Here is a 22,819-nt window from a genome sequence, read left to right as displayed (position 1 = left end):
ATCTCTCCTTCACTCAATCCTGTGTCTGCCAGAGCTGTGATCGCCTGTGTTTTTTTTCCACAGGGAAGTGCTGCCTCCTTGTGAGAAGAGTGTACCATTGCAGGCTTTAAAGAGACACCTGCGTAGTTTCATAACTACCTTTTTTAAATTTGTGGTGCATTTCATGGACCTGCACCTAGTCTATTAGACTTTCCTAACAGTGGTAAAAATGTTATAAGTGAGTGGATCAACGTGGATCAAAGGACATTAATCCAACATGATGGATTTTTGGTTAGCCAGCTTTTTTCTTGTCTTTGCCCCCTCCATATGTCCTTTGGAAAATAGCTGGAATGCTTGCACTGGCAGATGGCAGCAGTGATATAAATATCTTACAAAAGGGCAGTGTGTTCGTGGGGAGATAGTGCCATGGTCAGTGGTCACTAAAAGTGGCATGAGTAACAATACCCATAAACCTGTTGCTATGGAAACAGGTAGTGGGTTTTTTGGAAATTGTGTTTTAATCACATAAAAACAATGATTGGATAGGAAAGGTTTTGGAGCATGGGGCTCTTAGACTATTAACCCTCAAACATACAGCGCTGTACCAATCTCTACATGCGAGAAGTGTCGCTCATGGCCAACTAATTGCTGATTTGAGATATTTTACTAGCATTTTCCTGTATTTAGATGTATTTATATTACTACATTTAAAAGTAGTGAGCGATGTTATATTTTGCCCATGTGTCATTCTCAGTGGAATCAGTCAGGAAAGAGTTAAGAAGTTGTTTACTATGATCATAGTCTGAGCTGGAGGCTCTCGGGCTCACCTCATTGGCTGTTGCCAGGAGCTCAGTGCAAGCTCAGTGGCTGAGAGTGATTAGCCCCTCCCACTACTCTGACACTGTGTTATATGAGGAGCAATGTCTCTTGATAACCCAGTCTTACCTCAGTTTGATTTGCATGGATTTCAGTACATCAGTTGAGTGTGTAAATATGTGTTCCTGCATAATCTAGTTTCCTATCATCAGTTCTTATTCTATTTATTGATATTTGTGTCTCTCCTTTCCTGTCGTTCGATTACCATCTTCCCACATACAGCGAACGAGGACGTTTTCACAACTTTCACAACTCCCTCCTCTCCATGAAATGACTCTTGTTCTATTTTTATTCGGCTGACTTGCACAGTTTCCCCTTCCCACCCATTTTCCCTCTCTTTTCTCAAACATTCCACGGCCACTCTTTTTTTTCACCCACTCTTGAGTGTCTTTCTGTTTGGTACTGATATATATATATATATATATATATATATATATATATATATATATATATATAGTGTAAGATAGTCTTCCGGCATAAACGTAGCGTGGAATGTATTTCTCAGATAATATCATGTTGTAATATTATTTGGCCACTGTGTTTGTGTGGAAAATGTTATTGCACTTACAGTTACAGTTTCTCTCTCTCACACAAATCTTTCTCATTGTAGCGTGACTGTTTGTGAAGGGACTGGCTGATACTGGGCACAAGGCCAATACCCCTCTGCCCCAAACAAACAAACCAGTCAATGAACTCAGCACACACACAACCTACACACAAGCACGCTGACATTCATAGGCACCATGAGCATGCCCGTGTCATGCCGCCTGAGAGTTGTATACACTGATAATAGTGTTTTGGACAGTCACCTTTGTCTGTGACATAATCACTATCAGCTGATTCACTGGTCAATGTCCCGATGGCAGTAACAGTGGTCACAAAGTTTAATCTCTGACCTATATTACTGCACTCAATCAAAACAAAGTTACAAAGTAAACATTAAACAAATAGTAAAAAATGGGGTAAAACATGTAATGTAAAGAATATTTCTCAACCTTTCTTCTTTTTTTCCATTTGCTTTTGATTATAACTGTAATGTTATAACGTAATGTTTGTGACATACATACATACAGCTGTATGGTCTCCAATAAAACCTCTGCCCAGTGACAATTTTTTTTTTTGACACTAGGCATTAAAAACCAAAAGCATACTATTCTTACCCTTACTTACCACTCCAGAGAAGTTTTATAGGTGTTCAGTTCATACAAACAAGAGGAATGTAGTGCTGAATATCAGCATGGAGATGAATCAGCTGCAAGTAATCACAGCTGTCCATCAGCACAATTGCTTTTAAACAACAGTACTATAAACAATAAATTAATATCAAACAACCTACATTTCAGACAAAATCTGTCAGTTCCTTTATATGAAAGAAGCCAGAGCATCAAGCTTTGTGCATCACCAAACACCATGTCTGTAACACTCTCTGGGCTTGAACTCAATGAACAGAAACCAGTAGAAAGAAACAAACTGTTACACTAAACATCACTCTTGAAACGCAGCTCAGCCAATCGGATTCGAGAACTGAAACTAACTGTTGTATAATGCTTACTACAGTGTTTTAAACTGTGTGTAGTGTATTGCTACAGTATAGTTTATTGCATTGGTAATGAGATCAGTTTGTATTTGTATTTGTTAACTACAGTTTTGAAAGGAGAGGATTTGTCCAGGTGATGTGAGGATTTGTCACATGCCTTCGAGTCTTATTAATCTGTCCTCAAAATAACATATTCGTCAATGTTATACACAATACACCAAACCCCGCGATGAATATAATACCTGTAGTTATGACAAGCTGGGCTTTTTTCCCATTAGAGTTACGCGGCAGCTTCAACGTCACAGTGGGAGAAAATATCAAGAGAGCCCGCGTAAAGTCATGCCACAGATTCTGTGGCGCGTTATATATTAATGAGCTCGTTTTTTAGCCGCGGCCAGTGAGACGCAGAAAGCCAAATGCGAATTTGCATATGACTGACATTCCAACGCACGCTCCGACCAATCACCGCGCCGGATTGTCTTACGATAGGTTGCGTCGATGACCAATCAGAGAAAGCATTCGAAGAGTAAAAGGCGGGTCACAGGCTGGGCGAGGCTGACACGCTAAAAGAGCGAAAGAGGACAGCCTACTATACAACAGGAGGAAGAGGGAGGGAAAGAGAAAGAAAGAACGGGTTTGCGAAGCGAGAGAGGAGAGCGAAATCGAGGGAAGAGTCGTGGCCAATTGAATGATGTTATGAGACAACGACTTATTTACTACGAACTCCCACAGAGCGAGCGGAGAGGAGCGCGATCATCCGCAGCGGATCGGACAGTGACCCGCTGCAGGAGAACCGCACTGGACTTTAGGGGCTGTTATTACACATCAGAGCCGTTATTTCATCACAACAGCACTGCGCCGGATCATCTCGGTCCAGCCTTTCTTCTCTGTTTTATATTTCCTCGCCGTTGCCCGCAGTCGGTTCGGACACGGCGGAGTCTGACCGTTATCTCTTAGTGGATTTCTTACTAGTTTGGCGATTGTGTCAGAGCCGAAGGCGAGGAGTTAACTGCACGATTAGCTTTTTAGTTGAGACTTTTTGGGGCTGTGGTGTGTGCGAGGGAGGGGGTCTCGGAGCAGGCATTTAAAACAAGAAGTCGCTGCAACTAGAGTCCAGTTTAAGCGATACGTGCGTCGTTTTTAAGCCCGAGCGAGATCAAAACAAACGTTTCCACAAAGGCAAAGCGATAAAAGGCGAGCAAGACAAAACGATGCTTTCTGCGTTTAGGGATAACGTTAGAGGATCAGTGTGCGGTGGTACAATCTACAGGGGCTTCATTTTCTTTGACATAATATGAGATGCTGCTTTTGTACTTGATCTAGTTAAAAGTAGAGTTGCGTGTCGTGAAGTAGTATTTATAGCAAAATATAGAGCATTTTAATGACACGATTACTTGCGTAATTACAGCGAACATCTCCCGCGCTACTGTTACAGTGTGACTAATGATTGTTGTTCTGGAGCACTGCACAGGTGTTGTTTCTCTATTGAAACCAGTTGTCTTCTGTCTTTTTACTCGAGACCACTCACTGGTTTTGGTGGTTTCTCTCTTTCAGGCACTCGTTTCTTCCCCTTTTTAAATCCTAACTTGGGTGTTTTCCGTGTAGTGACATGAGGACAAGTTTTGTTGTGGCGGCCGGCGGTGCGGATGCGAGTCCAGGGGCGTTCCCGAGAGGACGGACTCATCTGGAGCTGTGCTGCTGAAACCAGCTCCGGTTCTCCCAAATGCAGCCCCTAGACCAAAGTGGCAGTACAGAATGAGTCTGGTTACTGCTTGTGTACTGGGCTGGGTGTAATTGTGCGTTTGTCAATCAGAGATTGAGGCCAAACTGATGAATATAGGTCAGATATGAAAACAGGATGTGGATCTGCACTGACAAGCAGAGAGAATAATAGTGACCACGTGAAAAGACAGATGTGTATTACATGTGGCCTTTTATTATTAACCATTTGATTCGTATAATTTCCCTGCCGGATGGATATTGCATTTGGTTAGTATTTTAAATAGAAGATCGCTTCCGTTGAGAGTCGCAACCCAAAGAATAAATTACACTCGTGCTGCGGGTGTAGTAGCACCATGATCATGCTAACCTGCTAATCTGGCAGATTTGGGCTTCCTATTTTCACGACGATTTACTGAGACAACCGTTTCCACGTTTTAGGCACTGCTTATTTGATGCCTGCAGTGCTCTTTTATTTTTTTGTAACCGTATTTAATACTATTTATCGCCCAACTAGTTATTAATCGTGATATTGTACATGTAAATTCCACTGGGCTGAGGTGAGCTCAGGTCGAGGACTGTTGCACTACTCGAGCCCGAGGATGACCGAGAGGCCTACTTAACCCCTTCATCCCCGCAGCTATCCGTCAATGTAAACAAGCTCAAACTGGGGGGCAAACAGGACCAAAAATAAACAACACCATTCAAATAAAACCAAACCCGTTTCTGCATTTCGAACCTCAATAGTGTGTTTACTCGTAACTGTGTTCACGACAGTGTTTTAACGCCAAGATCGCCATTTGTTGTAATCTGCGCGTTCCTGAAGGTGGAACGTCGCTTTACTCTTCTGTGCGGTACCTGATAGCACTATTTCATCATTTTACTACAATAGATCCGGTGTCTGAGCCAATAAATCAAAGAATACAGAAGGACGTGATCAAAAACTAAAGATCAGTGTGACTAAACGACGACAGGTCATTACCAAGAAGAACATTTGGTACCAACATGAAGAAACTCCAGTAGACGGATGCTGGCTGCATCGGTTATGGCCGCTTATCTGCATCGCTTGACTCAACATCACCTGTCTGGGAAAAACGTCATTTGGATATTTAATTTTTAATCGAAAAGACTTGTTTTACACTATATCAGACTAACGTGTGAACAAGTACCTCTATGTAATATTACATGTTTGTGAAGTTTTTTTCCGAGAAAAAAAAAAAAAAGCATTTCAAGCTTTTTACTCGACCATGTTTTCATCGGAAAGCCCGCAGTATCTTCGCCAGGGACTCCGCATGTTCGGTCAGTCATTATTACTTAACTTGTCTGATGTTGTTTTTCTTTATAGCAGGACTTTCACGGCGGAAATACAGTATTTGTAACTGTGTCGATTTAACTGCAGCAGAAAATAATTTCATGAACAGCCTGTTCCTGAATCATATTATTTTGGAAGTGATTGTTTGGCGCCAAATACAGCCTGCTTAATATCTGTCGGGAACAATATGTTTATGCACTTACTGTATTCATGACAGTCTGTCTTCTTTAATCTGTTTTTGTAATGTGAAACAATATTGTGCTACAACTACATGGGTTTTCTCTTATAATATTCCAATATTTATGACCGCTTAATTTAGTAATAAATAGCTATTTGTTACTGTTAATGGTTTTAGATGTTTTGTTCTGTTATCCTTGATCTCCCTCCATCATTTTGTCTATTTTGATGCTGTTTGTACATTAAGTATTTATTTTGTTATCATAGAGAGTGAAACTGTGATTTGTAAATATCATAAAAATCAAGAAATAATTGTATGTTACAGTTGTCCATCCAATGATATAACATTATTATGTGCATTAGAGTGTATTTATGTGGCTCATCAGGCTGTGATTTGGGTGTTGATATGGTTTATTTCTTGCTGTTAATACTGGCTAGACTGAATGCTCTTTTATTTTCTCCTGTAGTGTGGACTAATGTTGAGCCCAGATCGGTGCCAGTGTTTCCTTGGCATTCATTGGTCCCTTTCCTGGCACCCACCCAATCAGATCCATCGGCTCAGCCTGGTGAGGGCCAACAAACTGTCAGTCATCCGCAGACATCTTCTCTGAAGAAAGGTAATTTAGTTCATACAGCCATTGTCTGATTCCAAAATTAGATAAAATGTGTTTGTCAAGAGATTATAAAAACATAATTATGGTAGATATTAAAAAAATTCAGAAGCATGTTTCCTGGGATATTCCGGATGCTGTTATGTATCTGGCCTCTCCTGTCACAACTGCAGTGACTCTCTGTAACTCTAGCTGCTGTAATTTAGCCATTACCCAGTGCAACGATTGACCTCAGAGGTTGCCAGATTGGAGGGATTCATTAAAGATGCTGTAATGAATTAGCCGTCTTTCACTTTCAGAGGCTCAGAGCGGGTCAGTGCTGAAGGAGATTATAGAGGGAGCACCTAACCCTTCCTCACGCCCCACTCCCTCCGCCGATGAACTGCTCCCGGAGAGAGAGAAAGATGCGGAGCGAGAGAGACCTGACAGTGAAACAGAAAGTGACGTTGATGATCCGTGAGTGGTCTAGTGTGTGTGTGTGTGTGTGTGTGTGTGTGTGTGAGATGCGTCTTTCTGTTTAAATGTGTTTTGTTCCTGGTGTTCCTGTGTGTGGAAAGAGCTGCATAATGGCACCACAAAGAAAGAGAGAACAAAAGCATTCCTCTTTCTCCTGTATGAGAAAGAGGAATGTTTCTTTATGAAAACATTTCTTTAAGATTCCTTATGAATCACATATAAAATTCTGCTTGCTTTATAATCATGAAGTCATGTAGTACAGTTCCTGCTAAATGTGCTTTATCCATTAAGCTTTTTGTATTATCTTCGCATTAAGGTGTTATTGACATTCGCAAAGCAGCCATCCCTTTAATATTGTACGCTGGATATGATAGACGTGTTGAAGCTCTGTGCTTTCTGTTTTGGTGGTGGGCTGCAAAGCAGTAGCTCATCGACACAGTGCATTGCAGTTTTCAGTAATTGGCTCGGTGCATTCTGCTGTATGTTTCACTGCACAGTGAAGAGCCCTGAGGGTTGCAAGAGTGAAATTGGTGGATCTTTTGAGTCTGTTTTGGGCCACAGTAGCTATACGGTCGTGACTGTGTAATAATTATTAGTTAAAAAACCAAAGTGCATGTATAATAGAAAATCCATCTTCAAACTTATGTGCATGCAAGTAGTAATACATCATCTTAATGTCTCTGCAATTAATAAGATAACTCAGATGATGATGGCGTGTTGTCCTCACGCTTGTTAAAAATAGGCAGCTGTGATCAAATGCTTCCTTTGTATTGAAGTTTGAAGTGTGAGAAACAATGTTCCTTGTTGTAAGGTAGAAAGAGAGATGGTTGTGCGTGTTTAGTAGCAATAGACTGGCATAATCAATGTATGCTGCTGGATCCCCATTGATTCTTCTCATATTATTTAATATTATCTGCCATTTTTGTGTGCAGGTTTTTCCCAGGTGTTCTTCCTGATCCGCCAATTTCTGCGTCTCCTGGAAAACGTCGATCTCAGTCCCTCAGTGCACTGCCCAAAGATGACAAAACCAGTCCTGGAAAGGTAAACGTTTACACATGTGCATTTTTAATAAGATTGTAATATTTTTTTAAATTTATGATTAACATTTGTTATTATTAATGTTGAAAATGGGCTCCTAATGCTATTATAAAATGCCTTTTTTTTTCAAGATGATAAATAGACAGGATGTTTGTTAAATAAGTCCTTACTGCCACTTTCAATCAATTTAATGTGTCCTTGCTGAGTAAATGTGTTCATTTCTTTTTTGAAAAAATCATACTGACCTGAATTTTGAATGGTAGTGTATCCTTGTGTGAAAGCCTTATTCTTTCACACAGACTCATTTACTCATTCCTTATTACCCTTTCACTTTACAGAGGGAGAAAGACCACATCCGGAGGCCCATGAATGCATTTATGATCTTCAGCAAGCGGCATCGTGCACTGGTTCATCAGAGACACCCAAACCAGGACAACCGCACTGTCAGCAAGATACTTGGAGAGTGGTGGTATGCTTTGGGACCCAAAGAGAAGCAGAAATACCATGACCTCGCATTTCAGGTTACTGGAAACGTCTTGCAGATATTAATGGTTAGACACCCGATTAACCCCATTAAGTCTTTCCAGCCCCCGTAAATGTTTTTGTCACTCATTTACAGGTGAAGGAGGCACACTTTAAGGCACATCCTGACTGGAAATGGTGTAATAAGGACAGAAAGAAATCCAGCAGCGAGGGCCGTGGTGTTCCAGGGGGCAAAGACATCCGTGAGAGGAGCATGTCAGAAACCACAGGTGTGGAACAGGACAAGAAGTGAAGATTGTCACTGTGGGCAGTGTTATGGATGGATTATATGGTGTTATGTGCATGGATTATAGTTACACATTTTTTAAAGTAATTATTTGTTAAATATTTTATCAGTCTTCTTAATATCTGAAAGGATTTTGCTTCAGGGTTCAACAACAAGGTTTTTTTTCAGCTGGTGATTTTTTGCATCAGTAAGGCTTTTCTTTATGATGATAACTACTACTGTATTTTTCTGAATATAAGATATACCTGATTATAAGACAATCCCCTTTTTCAAGATTTTTGAAGATCAGATCTTGTCTTCTCTTGACCCAATTCCTAAAAAATGTTAAACATTTTCAAGTTATGTGATTAATTGGTATTGGTTATTTCATAATTTACCAACATAACTACAATGTTGCACACTCATATTTTCTTTTGAGCTGTATTTATAATGTAGTGATATACAACGTGTGCCACCGCATTTAGTTTATAGCAATTGAAGAATGCGTGCAACAAGCACAGTGTAACACCTGACAGGAAAAGAAAGTTCATTTTTCTGAAGTGAGAGAGACTTATAACCCGACTACATCTTATCTGTAGTAGTAGACATCACAGGATATTCTGCCATGATTCCAGTTCGAAGCGAACGTATATGTTCCATTCAGAGTGCATTGAAGTGTGCGAGACGTGAATTTCAATTTTATTTATGCTCAGGGAGTAGGGAGGAATGAACACTGTGTAGGGACCATGTCAGTGGAAACACAGTTCATGCATGGAGCTCACTTCTAACGAGCTGATTATCTGAATCAGGTGTGTTAACAGAGAGACATGAAAAATATGCAGAGCTAGGGTGCGCGAGGACTGGTATTGAGAACCGCTGGCTTAAGGACAGAACTTTATGACGTTGTTAGTCAGCAATATATATGCTTTTATTGAAGCTATCAGTTTGCCACTTTTTGCCCAATATTCAATTACTTCTTGCTTTAAATAAAAGTTTGAACGTTGTGATTCACCTTGTAGGTGGTTGGTTTGGGTCATGGCTTGTAAGGCTTTCACAAATAAATTTTTCTAACCCCTGGGGTAAAAATGAATGAGGAAAATACTTCAATAACCAAGGCCGCAGAAAAAGTGGACTTTTGCACTCTGTTGTTGTAGCCTGTTGGTTAGTTTTTCCATTGTGAATGCAAAACATAACATCAAATTGTTCTTATGTAATTCAGAACCTCCATCTGTGTCAATGGGAATGGAGCTCAAAGGTGTGGGGCCTGGGATGGTGAGGGTGTCAGAGCGAGTTGGAGGTGAGGGACATAGTCAATTGCCTCGTCCTCGTGCCTTCTCTCAGAGCGCCATGCACAATCTGGAGAGGAGCGAGAGAAGCAATCCACAGGCACTCGCTGAGCTCACACAGGTATTACATGCACACTTGTGCAAGTGAGACATTTTCAGAGATTCATGCTCAACTTACTCTTTCTGTATTTTTAGATGTGTGGTGATGGTGGTCAGGTTGCTGGGCGGGCTGCTTTCTCTCAGACACAGAGGGGGGTAAGTGAGGACATGACAAGCGACGAAGAGCGTATGGTCATCTGTGAAGAAGAGGGGGATGATGATGTCATTGGTGAGTCAGACTTCATCATTTAAGACTCTTGGTTCCTTGTTTTGACAAGAGTTTTCCAAAACAAATTAAGTAAGTGCTGATGTCATTCATCAAGACTTTTGTATTTATTAGCAATTGTGTTATTGACTTTTATATAAAAGTCATTATTGTGTGTAATGTCTTATTCAGATGACTCATATCCAGGCAGCTCCATTGACCTAAAGTGTAAGGAGAGGGTGACAGACAGTGATAGTGAAAATGGATCTGGAGATGAAGGAGAACGCAAGGTATCATCTCGCATATTTGACATCTGTTAGCCTGTCTGTGTTGATCTGTACAAAATATAATGTTTAAAGGAATAACTCACTCGAAAATGAACATTTTGTCATCATTTACTAAGCCTCATGTTGCTCCGAGAACCACAAAAGACTAAATATTAAAGAAATTCTGCTTCATCATACAGTGAAAGTGGAGGATGACATTTGTCCTATATTTAAGCCTACATTTACTTAATGTGAGGATAAGGCCATAATGTAGGATGTTATTTACTGATAGACGCTCATTCTGCTGAAGCTCTAAAATCTCATTCTCGCTCAAGATCAGTTAAAAAATGGCACCTTTGGACGTGTCACACCAGGTTTGACGTCATTGGTGCCAAATGCCATTAGTTCTTGAATTTAAATGAAAATAAGTGATAAGAAAATATAGGCTTGTTGCGATAGTCGGTGTTACCGGTGATACACAGTGTTTAACCCACCTACCGGTCATAGCACTTGACCACCGGCACCGTCCCCATCGTGTTGAAGTTTTAGCCTATAGCGATAAAGCACTTAATTCAGTTAGTGACTACGTGCCTTCGTTTAGTGTCATTTAGCGTAAGCGGAACGAGCGCCGCAGTAAAGCAGCAGGTGTCCGATTTCATTTATCATTTGAGGAGAGTGAGGCGAGCTAACTGGCAAAGGATGGCAGAAGATCTGGTTTCAAAGCGAACTGTTGCAATTTAAAATGAAGGTTTTTCGTTTATTGTTTCTCATTTAGCATATTTATAATTTTTTTTGTACGGTGTATGCAGTTAATAGGCCTACCTCTTTTTTTTAACAGCTTAACGTGAGTTTAATTTTTATATTAGTTTTTTTTTTTTTTGCACTTAAGTGTCCAGTGATTATTCGGGTAGGCTACCTTATTTAACGAAGTTTTTGATGTTCGTTCGTTTCATATTCGATGGTTGTGCAGTGTTTTTTTTTTTTTTTTTTGCTGAAAAAGGCAGGCACTTTATTTAACGAATATTTATAATTATTTAACGAGTCTTGTTTGATACTTGCACGATGTGTGCAGTGGTTCGTTTTGTTAATAAATGCACTTTAAAGGTGTTTCATAAGTGCTTTTGTTTAGTTTTTGCATGGTGTGTTAAGTTATTATTCATTTTGCAATAAAGATGTGTGTAATACAAGCGAGTGTCTTATTGTTTTGTGTATTTTTATTAAGAATAAAATAAATTAACCCATGATTAATTCAAACAAATGCTACTGAATTGCCGCTAATTAAAGTGAAAGTAAATTGAGACGTGTGCACGTCTGCACGACCGCATTTTCGGCCTCCCGAAATCCCCGACACGCAACCCCGGTGACACCGGGATTACCGTTTTTTTTACACGTCGATTAACCGGTGGAAAAAATCCGTCACCGCAACATCCCTAAGAAAATAACTTGATTGCTGTATTTTAACATACTAAAAATGACATTTAGGATTTTCAGAGCTGTGGCTCTCAGAGTTCATTATCAGTGAACAATGACTGAAATTACAGTCTGTTCAAATCGATTGTATGGCTACGAAAGACTTATAAAGTATATAAGAGTATAAAGAACAGTTTGTATAGCCTACGTATTTTCCTTTTTGTAGTTTGAAAATATGAAATGAAAATGAATGAAAGTGAATGAATGAAAATTCATCATGACATTTGCCAAGTATGGTAGCATATACTCAGAATTGGTGCTCTGCATTTAACCCATCCAAGTACACACACACAGCAGTGAGAAGTGAACACACCGTGAACATACACCCGGAGCAGTCAGCATTTATAGATCCAATTAAATTATCCGATTAAACCTTTTTTTCCAGGGAAAAATGGATTTTGGGTTCTCAGTCCCAAAGACCAAAGAGACCATCCAGACTTTCATTAGCGACAGAAGCAAAAGCAAAACGTCTGTAATGGAATGGGGGTGCAGCAGAGCAAACGGCATGGGTGACTGGCATATGTGCTATTGACATGGATACATATTGATTGTACGGATACATATACTGCTATCAAGAAGATGTCTTTCATGGGAAGTCCATGGTTATTAGATCAACACAATGCCAGGTCTCATTCTCCATGTGCTACAACAGCGTGGTTTTGTAGAGACAGAGTGAATGTGTTAGACTGGCCTACTTCCTATTGAAAATGTATTAACAGTCATAAAAAGGAGAATTAGACAATGACGATCACAGACTGCTGAGCTTCTGAAGTCTTATATCAAGCAAGACTGGACAAAAATTTTGCTTGCAAAATTTTAACCGTTAGTATTCTCAATTCGAAAAACAATTAAACGTTGTAATTAAAAGGATGGTTGATGTGACTCAGCATTAAACATGCCTTTTTCCCAAAGTTTTTGGAGTGTGTTCAAAATCAAAAATTTTTCATATTTACAAAATACATTTATGTTGGTCAGTGAAAACTTTGGAAATATTTTCTTTGTACTTTTGTCAATTAAATAAAAGTTAAGGAGAATGCCAATGGCTGAATACCATTGTCCATGTTGGTCTGAACGGGCGCAATAAGAACCATTTATTAAAATTTTAATGTTTATCGCATAGATTTTTTTTACACCAAACATTCATCTGGGTGAACAGGCATCTTTAATGACATTGGTGTGAGTAAATGATGACAATTTTCGGGTGAATTGTGCCTTGATGAATTTAGTCCCCAAAAACGGTGAAATGTAGAACAAATTTCTCCCTGTAGAACTAGAAAATAGCTTGTGGTCTTAAAGCATTTTCCTAGTTTAATTATTAAGGAAGTTTACAGAAGTCTATTGCACAGTATTTTTATTAACTGGTAAAGGATAAGTGACATTACATATGCTTGCTGTCTTTGGCTAATTGATGTTCTCCTCTTTTCTCTGCTGCTTTATCACATGCGTGGCATCAGAGAGTTTTTGCTCCTGTGATTTGCTCCTCATCTTATGGCCCCGGTCACGGTCGGAGCATGTCTCTCTCCTCCTACCCCACCTCTAGACATTTTAGCGATGCTTCATCAAAGAGAAAGCGAGCAGTGGAGGGAGGTGATGGAGAAAGAAGGGAAGGTGAAGGAGCAGTGTCCCAGCCCTCTGGGGGTCAGTCCATCCTGGTCAGTTCTGCCGGGGGAGTGTCGTCAGTACTAGGAGCGGTGAGAGTGGCGTCCACTGTTGTCACTAATGTGGTGCGACCTGTGGTCAGCACGCCGGTGCCGATCGCCAGCAAGTCCCCACATGACCGGAAACTCGCTCCACCACAAACGCAGCTTTTCATTGGACCTGGAACCACAGGAAACCCAGCAACAGCTTCAGCTGGAGGGGGTGGGTACTATTCCTCATCATCGCCCAATCCTGTTAGTTCATCAGGAGCTCAAGGGGGACTAGTGACCAATATAGTTTTGGGAGGCACATTCCAAGGCCCACCCGCCGTACAGCTTGTCACACCACCTCCTCCACAAAACCCAGCCTCCCAAGCATCAGCCCCACTTACTCATAGTAACGGTCCAATTCCTCTGCCCGTTCTGCAGTCGCACATTCTCTCTTCTGCCTCAATAACGCCTTTATCAGGTCAAAAACCCATAACACAGGTCCAGTACATTCTCCCTACCCTCTCTACCAACAATCCCAAGAGCCCCTCCCCTCAGCAGGCCAGTCAGCCAACCAGTATCTTCACCCTACCTACAGCTCTGCCCACTCACGCCTCGTTGGCCAACGGGAAGCAGTCGGGATACGTCTCCAGTCCTGCTGTGGGTGTAGTTAGCCCAGGAACCAGAGGTGAGGATATATATACGGTTTAATAACACACTAAGAGATATTAAAGAATAATTAACTTGTTGCAATATGTGTCATCATATTAATACTTTTCCTTTTGAAAACAGTAGCCATTTCAACACAAAATCTGTTACATTGCAATAAAATTGCCAGATTACATCAGCATGAAAAAGCCAATGAATTTTGAATTTTTCTTAGATTGAGCAAATCCAGTCCACTGCGAATGAGTTACTAAAAGTATACTACAGTTTTGATACAAATGCTTGGCGTATGTGCTGAACGAATAGCCTTTCAAAGTATACTCGATTTTACAGCATGTACGAACCCAGGCACTAAGCTTGGCACTAGAAAGTTTAATCCTAGTCCAATGTTTTTGTCACTTTATATATATATATAATATATACAATACAAGATTTGCATGTATATATCGCTCATACTCACCAACATTGTTTATATTTGTCATATCTTCAGTCATGAAAATGGCCTAGGCCAGTGTTGTGGACAAACGAATTAGTGAGAAAAAACAGCTGTGAGATGTTAGTATGTGCAGGAAAAAAAAAAAAGATAACTTGGGTAGATAACTTACAAATTGTAGTACATTACTGATTCCAAATTAAGTGACAAAAATTGTAGTTAGTGATGTAGTCCAATTCATTACACATTTTATGTTATATAATCAGACTACTTTTTGATAAATTTTCAATTACTTTTGACCTAACTAGTTCACATTGATTTTAAATAGGATAATCTTGTAGCATATTGATATAAAATGAATGGAATCCAATGAATGGAAAATATATTCCATTCATTGTTACTTACAAGATGAAGTGCCTTAAACATTACATTATGTCAAGGTTTCCCTAACTGGGGTTTGTGAATGAACTGCAGGCAGTTCGTGAGTTTAATGGAACACTGCATTGTGTCAGAAATAGACGCCATATCACATAGGTATATCGCAACAAAATGGGCAAACCACAGTTCACACTTGCAGTGTAGACAGCTTTATGCACTTTATATACATATGAATCATAATCCTTGTGGTTTAATTCTAATGCAGACCACTTTGTTCACACATAGCACCAAAATGAAACTTTACTGGTACCAGGAAATTGAAGAGGCTCTAACACATGATCTCCAAACAGAAAAATGCTGTTAATTTCCATAAAAGCCTGTATGTGTGAAAGTGCCGATTGTCTTTTTCATTGTACTGTGGCTCACAGCCATCATCATGTTCAGGTGCTGTTCTCCATAGTGTTGTCCTGTGCCAGATAAGATGGTCTGTGCAAGACCCAGTTATTTTAAACACTTTGTTCTTTCTTTCTTTTTTTCTCCTGCAGTGCAAACACAGTCACCAGTCTTGCAGGGCAAGATGCTGGTTCCCATGGCAACAGTGCGATCTGCTACTGCCCCCTCTCAGCAGTTTCCCTTGGTAGCCCCTCCTCTTCCTGTACAGAATGGAGGACAAGCAGGAAGCAAGGTGAGATCTCAAATGGTAAATACTTAAATAAAAATTAATACTGAATAATCAATTGGGTAATTTGTTGAGATAATTATAATTTGTGATCTTTTTTGATTAGCATTTCTTCCTGTTTTCTTTCTAGATTATTCAGATTGCTCCGATGCCTGTCGTCCAGTCGCAGCTTCCCTCGACGGGACCAGTGCAACCTGGGAGCCCGTTTTCTGTTACTATGGGAACAGCTACAGTGGTTGCCCCAGGCTCTACCCCGTCTCAGACCGTGCTGCTACCGCCCCCACCTACAAGGTATAACGCACTCTTTCACAGGCCTACTTATACTCACCTAGCCGCACAGGCACAAACATCTCCCCCACTCTTATTTTAACAACTCCCACACTCCTGAAGTGCTGCAGCACTAGAGAATAACCTTGCATGGCTGCTCTCACTTTTTGTAAAAGCTGTCTAATCTGGTTCCGTAAATATCACTTTTCTCCCTCAGAATCACTTATGTACAGTCCACTCCTGGGGTTCCTTCTCCTTTGCCATTAGTTCCCATGACAACAGGCTCCTCCTCTCAGACAGCTTCAGCAACACCTGGATCTGCTTATGTTCCATCACCCTTGGCCACCTTTGCAGCGATCGCTCATCCCGGACAGACTTTGGTGCAGCCACTGGTTGCAGGTTAGTGGATTCATAGTTTAAATAATTTAATACGTTTAAAAATTTCAGGGCAGTCAGTTGATTTAAAAAATGTATTATATTTTGTTTATATATTCTTTTGTGATTAAAAAAATAAATACAAATTAGGGTTGGGCAATATACATGCTGAAGCAGTAGAAATTTTCAACCAGTAGAGATTTTGAACTATCATTTCTATCGTGGTTACAGGCTCACATGACATTGCTGTGCTACGTCGTCACGAAAACTTAACATTTGCACGTGTTTTTAAGCATTGCGGTTTAATAACAAGTTATTTTTAGCTGTTGAAATGCAATCAGCATGCTGTCTGAGAGACTTTTTATATTCAGTCTGACTAAAGTGACAAAGGGCTCAAAGAGCAGTTATTTTATTTAAACTGACTGAAGAGTTAGTAGAAGGATGTCAGTTCTATGCTGAATGAGGTAGTGAGCAGACCAATGCTGCACAAAGTGGCTGGTGCATGTCATCGTATTTTAGTTGGGGGGGGGGGGGGTGAAAGGACCTGGGGATGTGGGATCTGGGGGGGGGGTCATAGTTCAGTGATGCCTGGGGCAGAAGAGGGAATTGGGGGGGCAAGTTCGGGAGCGAGTTCAGCTTCCTGACAGCTTGATGAATGAAGCTGTCCTTCAGAAGCTGTGTGACTAGTGGGTGGGATCACCTGCAATGCAGAGTGCTTTATGGGTGAGATGGGTTCCATAAATGTCCTGGAGAGAGACAACAATTATCTTCTATTTGATTACTTTGTACAATGTATGTAGCATTTCTTATTTGTTATACTGTAGTTTTGTCTTATTGCTTGTAAGTACTTTTCTTTTCATATTCAATTGCTGACTGTTTACTTGTCAGGAGTTTTTTTTTTTTTTTGCAGTTTAGGCTAGTATTAGCTTTTCTGTGATATTGACACTGGTGATGGAAAAACTATTAAATTTCTATGGTATCAAAAATGTTGATATCATAACTTTATTTAAAGCAAGAATAAAAAAAAAATTATAATGTGATATATATTGTTACCATAGGGCTGCATGATTAATCGATTGCAATAGTCATGTGCATCTTATCAGTAAAGCTGGTTCTGTGATCAATAGTAAATCGCCATCATATGCTTTCAGATAGAGCACCATTTACACAGTTTGCGTAGCTTCTCAGTGAACTGAGGCTCTGTGTGATAAATATTGCTCCATCTGAAAGCACATGAAAAACCACATTTAAGATGTTTTTACTCCAAACTCACTTCACAACGTCATTCAAGTGTTTGAAATAAATCCTTCTGAGATGATAAGAATAAGGCACGCAGAATATTTCATATATTTTTCTAAGCAGTGATAAAGTCTATGTTGATTAACTTTGCATTATTATATACTTTATTATAATGAAAATTATAATAAGAACTCAGAGAAATCATATATTGTTGTAGTCCTGTGTTTGTTAGTCGTGCTGAATCAATGAAAGCAGTTAAATATTCTGTTTATTCAGCTACCCCTATAGGAATTTCCAAGGGTGTAACTTTGGTTTGAGAAGTGGGGGGGACACAAAATGGGAAAAAAGGTTTTCGATTTGAATCCCATTTCCTCCATTTACAAACAGTTAGGGACTATGTTGATACAAAATCCAGGAAATAATTTGTTGTTTATAATGATAAATTCTGCCAAAAAAAATAATAGGCTACTATGTATAAGAAAAAGATGTCTTACTTTATTTATTGTTGAATAGCCAAGACTTGAGGAAATCATTTTATAAAGTCAAAAACTTTCACTAAAAATTTTCACGTTTTGTGTGTGAATATAATTTAAATAATGTGAAACACAATTTCCACTGTTAAACAAACTTTTATTTCAAACTAACTGTTAAATCTGACATTTGTCAGAGACACATCCACCAAACCGCAGGTACTCAAGATTATTTGTTACACAAGTTGCAAAATTGAAACACAATCTCACAAACATAAAAACAAACATGTAACTTTAATATAAAGATATTTTTTCATTGTCCTCCATCTATCAATTCAATCCCATTTCTCCATATACTAACTATTCAACCTTCTATACTGTCCTGTCTCCTCACATGTAAGAACCAAACACATGCTTCCTGTAGTCATTTGCCATGATGAACTCCTGGCAAATGTTTTCCTTGCTGACTTTATCCAGCATTTCTTTGTGGATGTGACAGACTGCTACATTGTTAATGCGAATCTGCAACATTGTGCTTCTCAGCCAGGTCTTCAACCTCCTCAAAGCACTGAAGCTCCTCTCTGCTTCCGCAGAGGCAGTAGGAACAACCATAAGTAGTCGAACAAGTGCTTCAATTTGGTTGAAAAGTCCACGGACTTCAGGCAACTGCTTCCTCAGAATAGTTGCGGCCTCTGAAGTGGTTGTGTATGAGTATTGGAGCTTAAACATGTTCAGCTGCACCTTCAGTGACCTTTTGTTTAATTCAGGATACTGGTCCAACACAGCAGTGTCTACATCCCCAGTTAGGAGGGCTTCCTCCAGCTTCGTCAGTGTTTTCAGACTACCCTGATCAAACCTCTCCTTCAGCTGGATGTCCACAGTATCCAGCACCTTGAAGAAATCAGCTCTGTAGTGTTCTTCTGGTGTTGTAGGTGTGAGTGCAGTAGTGACATTACCAATGAAGCTTTTTGGTGGACGGCGGATGTGGGACATGGTTATGGGCTCAATATTTAGCTCGGTAATCATCTCTGTTGCATGGCTATATATCTCCTGGAACTTCTCCTCAGTTCTCTTTGCCCTCAGGGTGGTCCTTACACAATCTGCTGCAGAGATCATACCAGACACTGTTTCTGTTCGCTTCTGCAGTGTGCAATTAAGGCACTCCAACTCTTGAATTACTTCAGTGGCCATCATGAGCCCTTAAACTGTGGTACCTTTTCCAAACCTCTCCAGCAGCCCTCTTGCTGTCACACCAGTGTTTGAGGCATCTGTTTGGGCCATGTCCTCTAAGCTGAGTAGCTGGAGTCCTGGTCGTCCATCTTGTTTGACACAAGGGTTGCAGGTTGCTAACTGGCCCAGATGCTGCAGCTGCAATATTCACAAATTTTGTTTTGTATTTGCCTGACATTTTGTACAGACAGCCAAGCTTGTGGACCCAATCCAGGGCATCAGCAGACCTGCCAACATGTACGCATTTTTCGTACTCTGCGCGCATTTTGACCCATAAGTACTCTTGTACGATTCGTTGCTCTCTAGGTACGCATTTTGTTGCATCTCGCATTTCGCCGATTTCAGTTTCTATGCAATATATGACGCTGATTCTGCCGCTGATCCACAACATGTAAGTGGAGTGAAAAGCTTTCGGCCAATCAGAGAAGTGCATGTTAACCCGCCGCCCACCTGCCCCTCCTATCCACAAGCTTAGTTGGCAGTTAGGAAAGTGGTGGAATGGCTTAAAATCTAGAAGGTTTTAGACAGGCCAGGTGCTGATTAACATAAGATAAAGGTAACACTTAGGCTATGTTTAGCCTAATTGAATTTATGAACATTAAAAATGACCTTGACATCATAACAAGCAGTCCAGCTGTGACGAGCTCAGTTCAGTTCACGCGTTCATGTAGGCTAACATGTAAGGGTGGCGCTGCCAATAACGCACCTAAAAGCTGTCACAAAGAACCGGCAAAAGTAATGATTATGAATATTTTATGAATATAATTATTAATAAACAAGTGTTTTCTGTATGTCGTGTCGACTGCAAAGATAAAGTTGACGATGCTGTCTCGCGATCTTCGCAGTAGTGAACGCGTCAGAGAAATGCACATTTCATACGGATTAACGTTACTTAAGCAGAGAGCAGTCTGTTTTCTTTTTCGTTTTGAATTGTTCTGTTCAACCCTCTTGAGTCGGTTAACGCGTATACGCATTATGAGTCATTTTCTCCTGATAAACCCGAAAAGAACTTAAATTACACTTTCAGTTTTGATCGTACAGATAAGAGCAAAATCGAATCTCTAAAGGGTCTACTTTTATTTGTATACAGACATAATAACAACAAAACTTTGTGCACTTATAAAATAAAGATAACAAACAAGGTGTGCTGTCTGCAGCTTTTGTCTGCGCTGATCTTCATTTACAAACACATCATTAAAATGAACTGTAACTCAGTGAATACTCAACAGAGAGACATGAGAGAGATATCTATAGAAAGCTTGACATGTCTCCTTTTAACCTAAACAAGTGCCGCCAAAAACAAATAGTCTGTGATAAAGTAATCCATATGAAAACAACTCGATGTCTGTTTTTCACATCTCCCTTCATTATCTTCCAATTCGACCACGCCCCCGCGCTGAACGCTCTATTCAGATTCTAATGTTAAATAAAGTTTTTATTTTTATTTTACTGTTTGCTTCGCGATGAGAGGAATAAGATATAATTCACCCCAAAATGTGATTTGGTTGAGTATTTGAGATTTGGATTTTCCTCAGAAAAGAATGAAGCCCTCTATTCAGCAGATATAGTAAACATGAGTAAGTCTCTTATTATTTATATACTTGTACTAGTTTTCACATAACATTTTACTAGTTAGAATTTTTCCAAACTATAATTCCTGACTAAATGTATAATCAAGTGAAACATTATGAAGTTTCAATAACAATATACAATACTATACCATTCAAAAGCTTGATGTAAATAATTTAAATGTAACAAATAAATGTAACTATAACAAATGTAACAAACAATGCTGTTCTTTCAATTTATTCCCCCGAAAAAGCCTGAAAATATGTATATATATATATTCTCCGCTCTTTTCAACATTAATAATAATCTATTAATATGAGCACAGAGATGTTTAGTTCTCTGGTGACAAGAAAAGTCATGATTGCCTCCAAAGGCAGCATTTGTTACAAAGAGACTTTCACTGATGCACTACTTAAAAAAGCCAAATCTGTAACCTTAAACAAGTTAAACAATGCAAAAGTTTAAACACTATGCATGGAAAATTATTAAAAAAAATGTTGTTTGTTTTTAGCAAACTGATTTTGATATTGATAACTGCTGGTTTTGCACATTTATTTAATATTTTGATTTATTTATTTAGAAAGAATGTCCTCAGTTTACTTATATTTCTGACAAGATTTTCAGGTGGAAGAAGTTTCCATGGGCTATGCCTCCTGTACAAAATGTTCGGAGTGATTGCAGTAATTGTATAACATTTATGGTCTAATTGTATATGTTATGGAGTAACTAATAAATCTTAATTGGTGAAAGGATATTATGTGTATAATATGTTTTATAGTGTTAGGTATCTCATAGGTTTCTCACAGGTGTGTGTGACAGCCATTTCTCTAAGCCAGGGTCATCTTCACATCTTACTTTCAGTAATTGGTTTAAGTTACCCTCTTCAGTTTCATGGCCCCTAAGAGCAGCTCCCTGGCGTGCCAAGAGCTGTACAGAGCCTGCAATTTTCAGGAGACACCGTCTTGATTCCTGTTGCTGTGCAGCTTTGGCTGAAGATAACTGGACATCTACTGGTTTTGTTTTTTGGCAGTGGGTAGTGACAGCAACTTTGTGTGCATTGCTTTGGACATGTTCTGCAAATTTTTGAGTTTCCTTTTTCCAGTTTCGGAAACCAGTTTTGACAAATGTTGGATCTGCATTCTTGGCCAAATTTGATTTTTCATGCCCAAAAGCTTGAGCACAGAAAAAACATAGGATTCCATTGACTCCTGAACTGTAGTGGAGCCAAGGAAATTCACGGTACCACTTTTCTTGGAACCTTAGCGTTTTGTTGGTGAGCTGCTGCACTGCAATGAGCTTCAGGTTAGCATGGTTGGGTTCAGCATCCTGCCTGCCTACCTGCACTTCTTCGCTTGCACCTGTTCCCTGTCTCACCTATGAAATATGAAAATGTGCTAGCCTGTTTCTGACATGACATAATTAAAATTAATTACCTGACCCTTTACACAGCACATACCTGCAACTCTGAGCTACTTCTCCCTGTCTCACCCTCCCTGTCTATAAGCAGCTTCACCTCATCTGTTCTCTGATATGAAAGCATGGCATAAAAAAAATAAACAAAAGTTCATCACAACTGAAACTATATTATAACAGTCAACAGAAAAATATCAGGGCCTGATTCTGTTTCTCTCCCACCACACAAGTGAGCAGGTAAATAATATAAAACCACACCCATGTGATGATGTGACCATGTTAAAAAAATATTCTAAACAAATAACAACACGCAATTTGGCTCCTAGAAGAAGAACATTTAATTTGATAATATTCAAACTGTATTCACTATTTATCATGTACACACAAATCAAAATCACCTGGCCTTTCATACAGCACATAACCTACCTGTAACGTTGTGCTGCTACTGCTTTTCCCTATCTCACCCTCTCTGTTCTGAAGCAGCTCCACCTCATCTGTGCTCTGATATGAAAACAACTGAGTTATGATCATATCGAGTCCACATAGCCAGAAAAGAGTCTCTGGATGTACATTTTAAAAACTGGGTGTGCCACATTCATTTTCAGATTAATGTGTAAAAAAAAACCTGACTGCGTATCAATAACTTTACAGACTAGACTGGGCTGATGTGTAAAACTATACTCGGGCTCACCACAT

At 39.6% G+C, this 22,819-nt stretch overlaps 1 protein-coding gene across 2 annotated transcripts in view; it reads left to right on the top strand.

The window, feature by feature from the left end:
- LOC132158298 (protein capicua homolog) overlaps positions 1-22,819 on the top strand; it is a 50,942-nt gene that overhangs the window by 16,037 nt on the left and 12,086 nt on the right. For both annotated transcript variants that reach the window (XM_059567647.1, XM_059567648.1), the window contains exons 3-14: positions 6,068-6,217; positions 6,511-6,667; positions 7,600-7,708; positions 8,044-8,226; positions 8,325-8,457; positions 9,673-9,860; positions 9,935-10,067; positions 10,236-10,333; positions 13,234-14,092; positions 15,427-15,566; positions 15,691-15,851; positions 16,045-16,226. In XM_059567647.1, coding sequence (XP_059423630.1) covers positions 6,068-6,217; positions 6,511-6,667; positions 7,600-7,708; positions 8,044-8,226; positions 8,325-8,457; positions 9,673-9,860; positions 9,935-10,067; positions 10,236-10,333; positions 13,234-14,092; positions 15,427-15,566; positions 15,691-15,851; positions 16,045-16,226 — 2,493 coding nt within the window. The remainder of the gene's footprint in view (positions 1-6,067; positions 6,218-6,510; positions 6,668-7,599; positions 7,709-8,043; positions 8,227-8,324; positions 8,458-9,672; positions 9,861-9,934; positions 10,068-10,235; positions 10,334-13,233; positions 14,093-15,426; positions 15,567-15,690; positions 15,852-16,044; positions 16,227-22,819) is intronic.

This window comes from Carassius carassius, chromosome 15 (assembly GCF_963082965.1).
Source record: "Carassius carassius chromosome 15, fCarCar2.1, whole genome shotgun sequence".
Lineage (NCBI taxonomy): Eukaryota > Metazoa > Chordata > Actinopteri > Cypriniformes > Cyprinidae > Carassius > Carassius carassius.
This window is presented reverse-complemented; position numbering and strand designations above follow the sequence as displayed.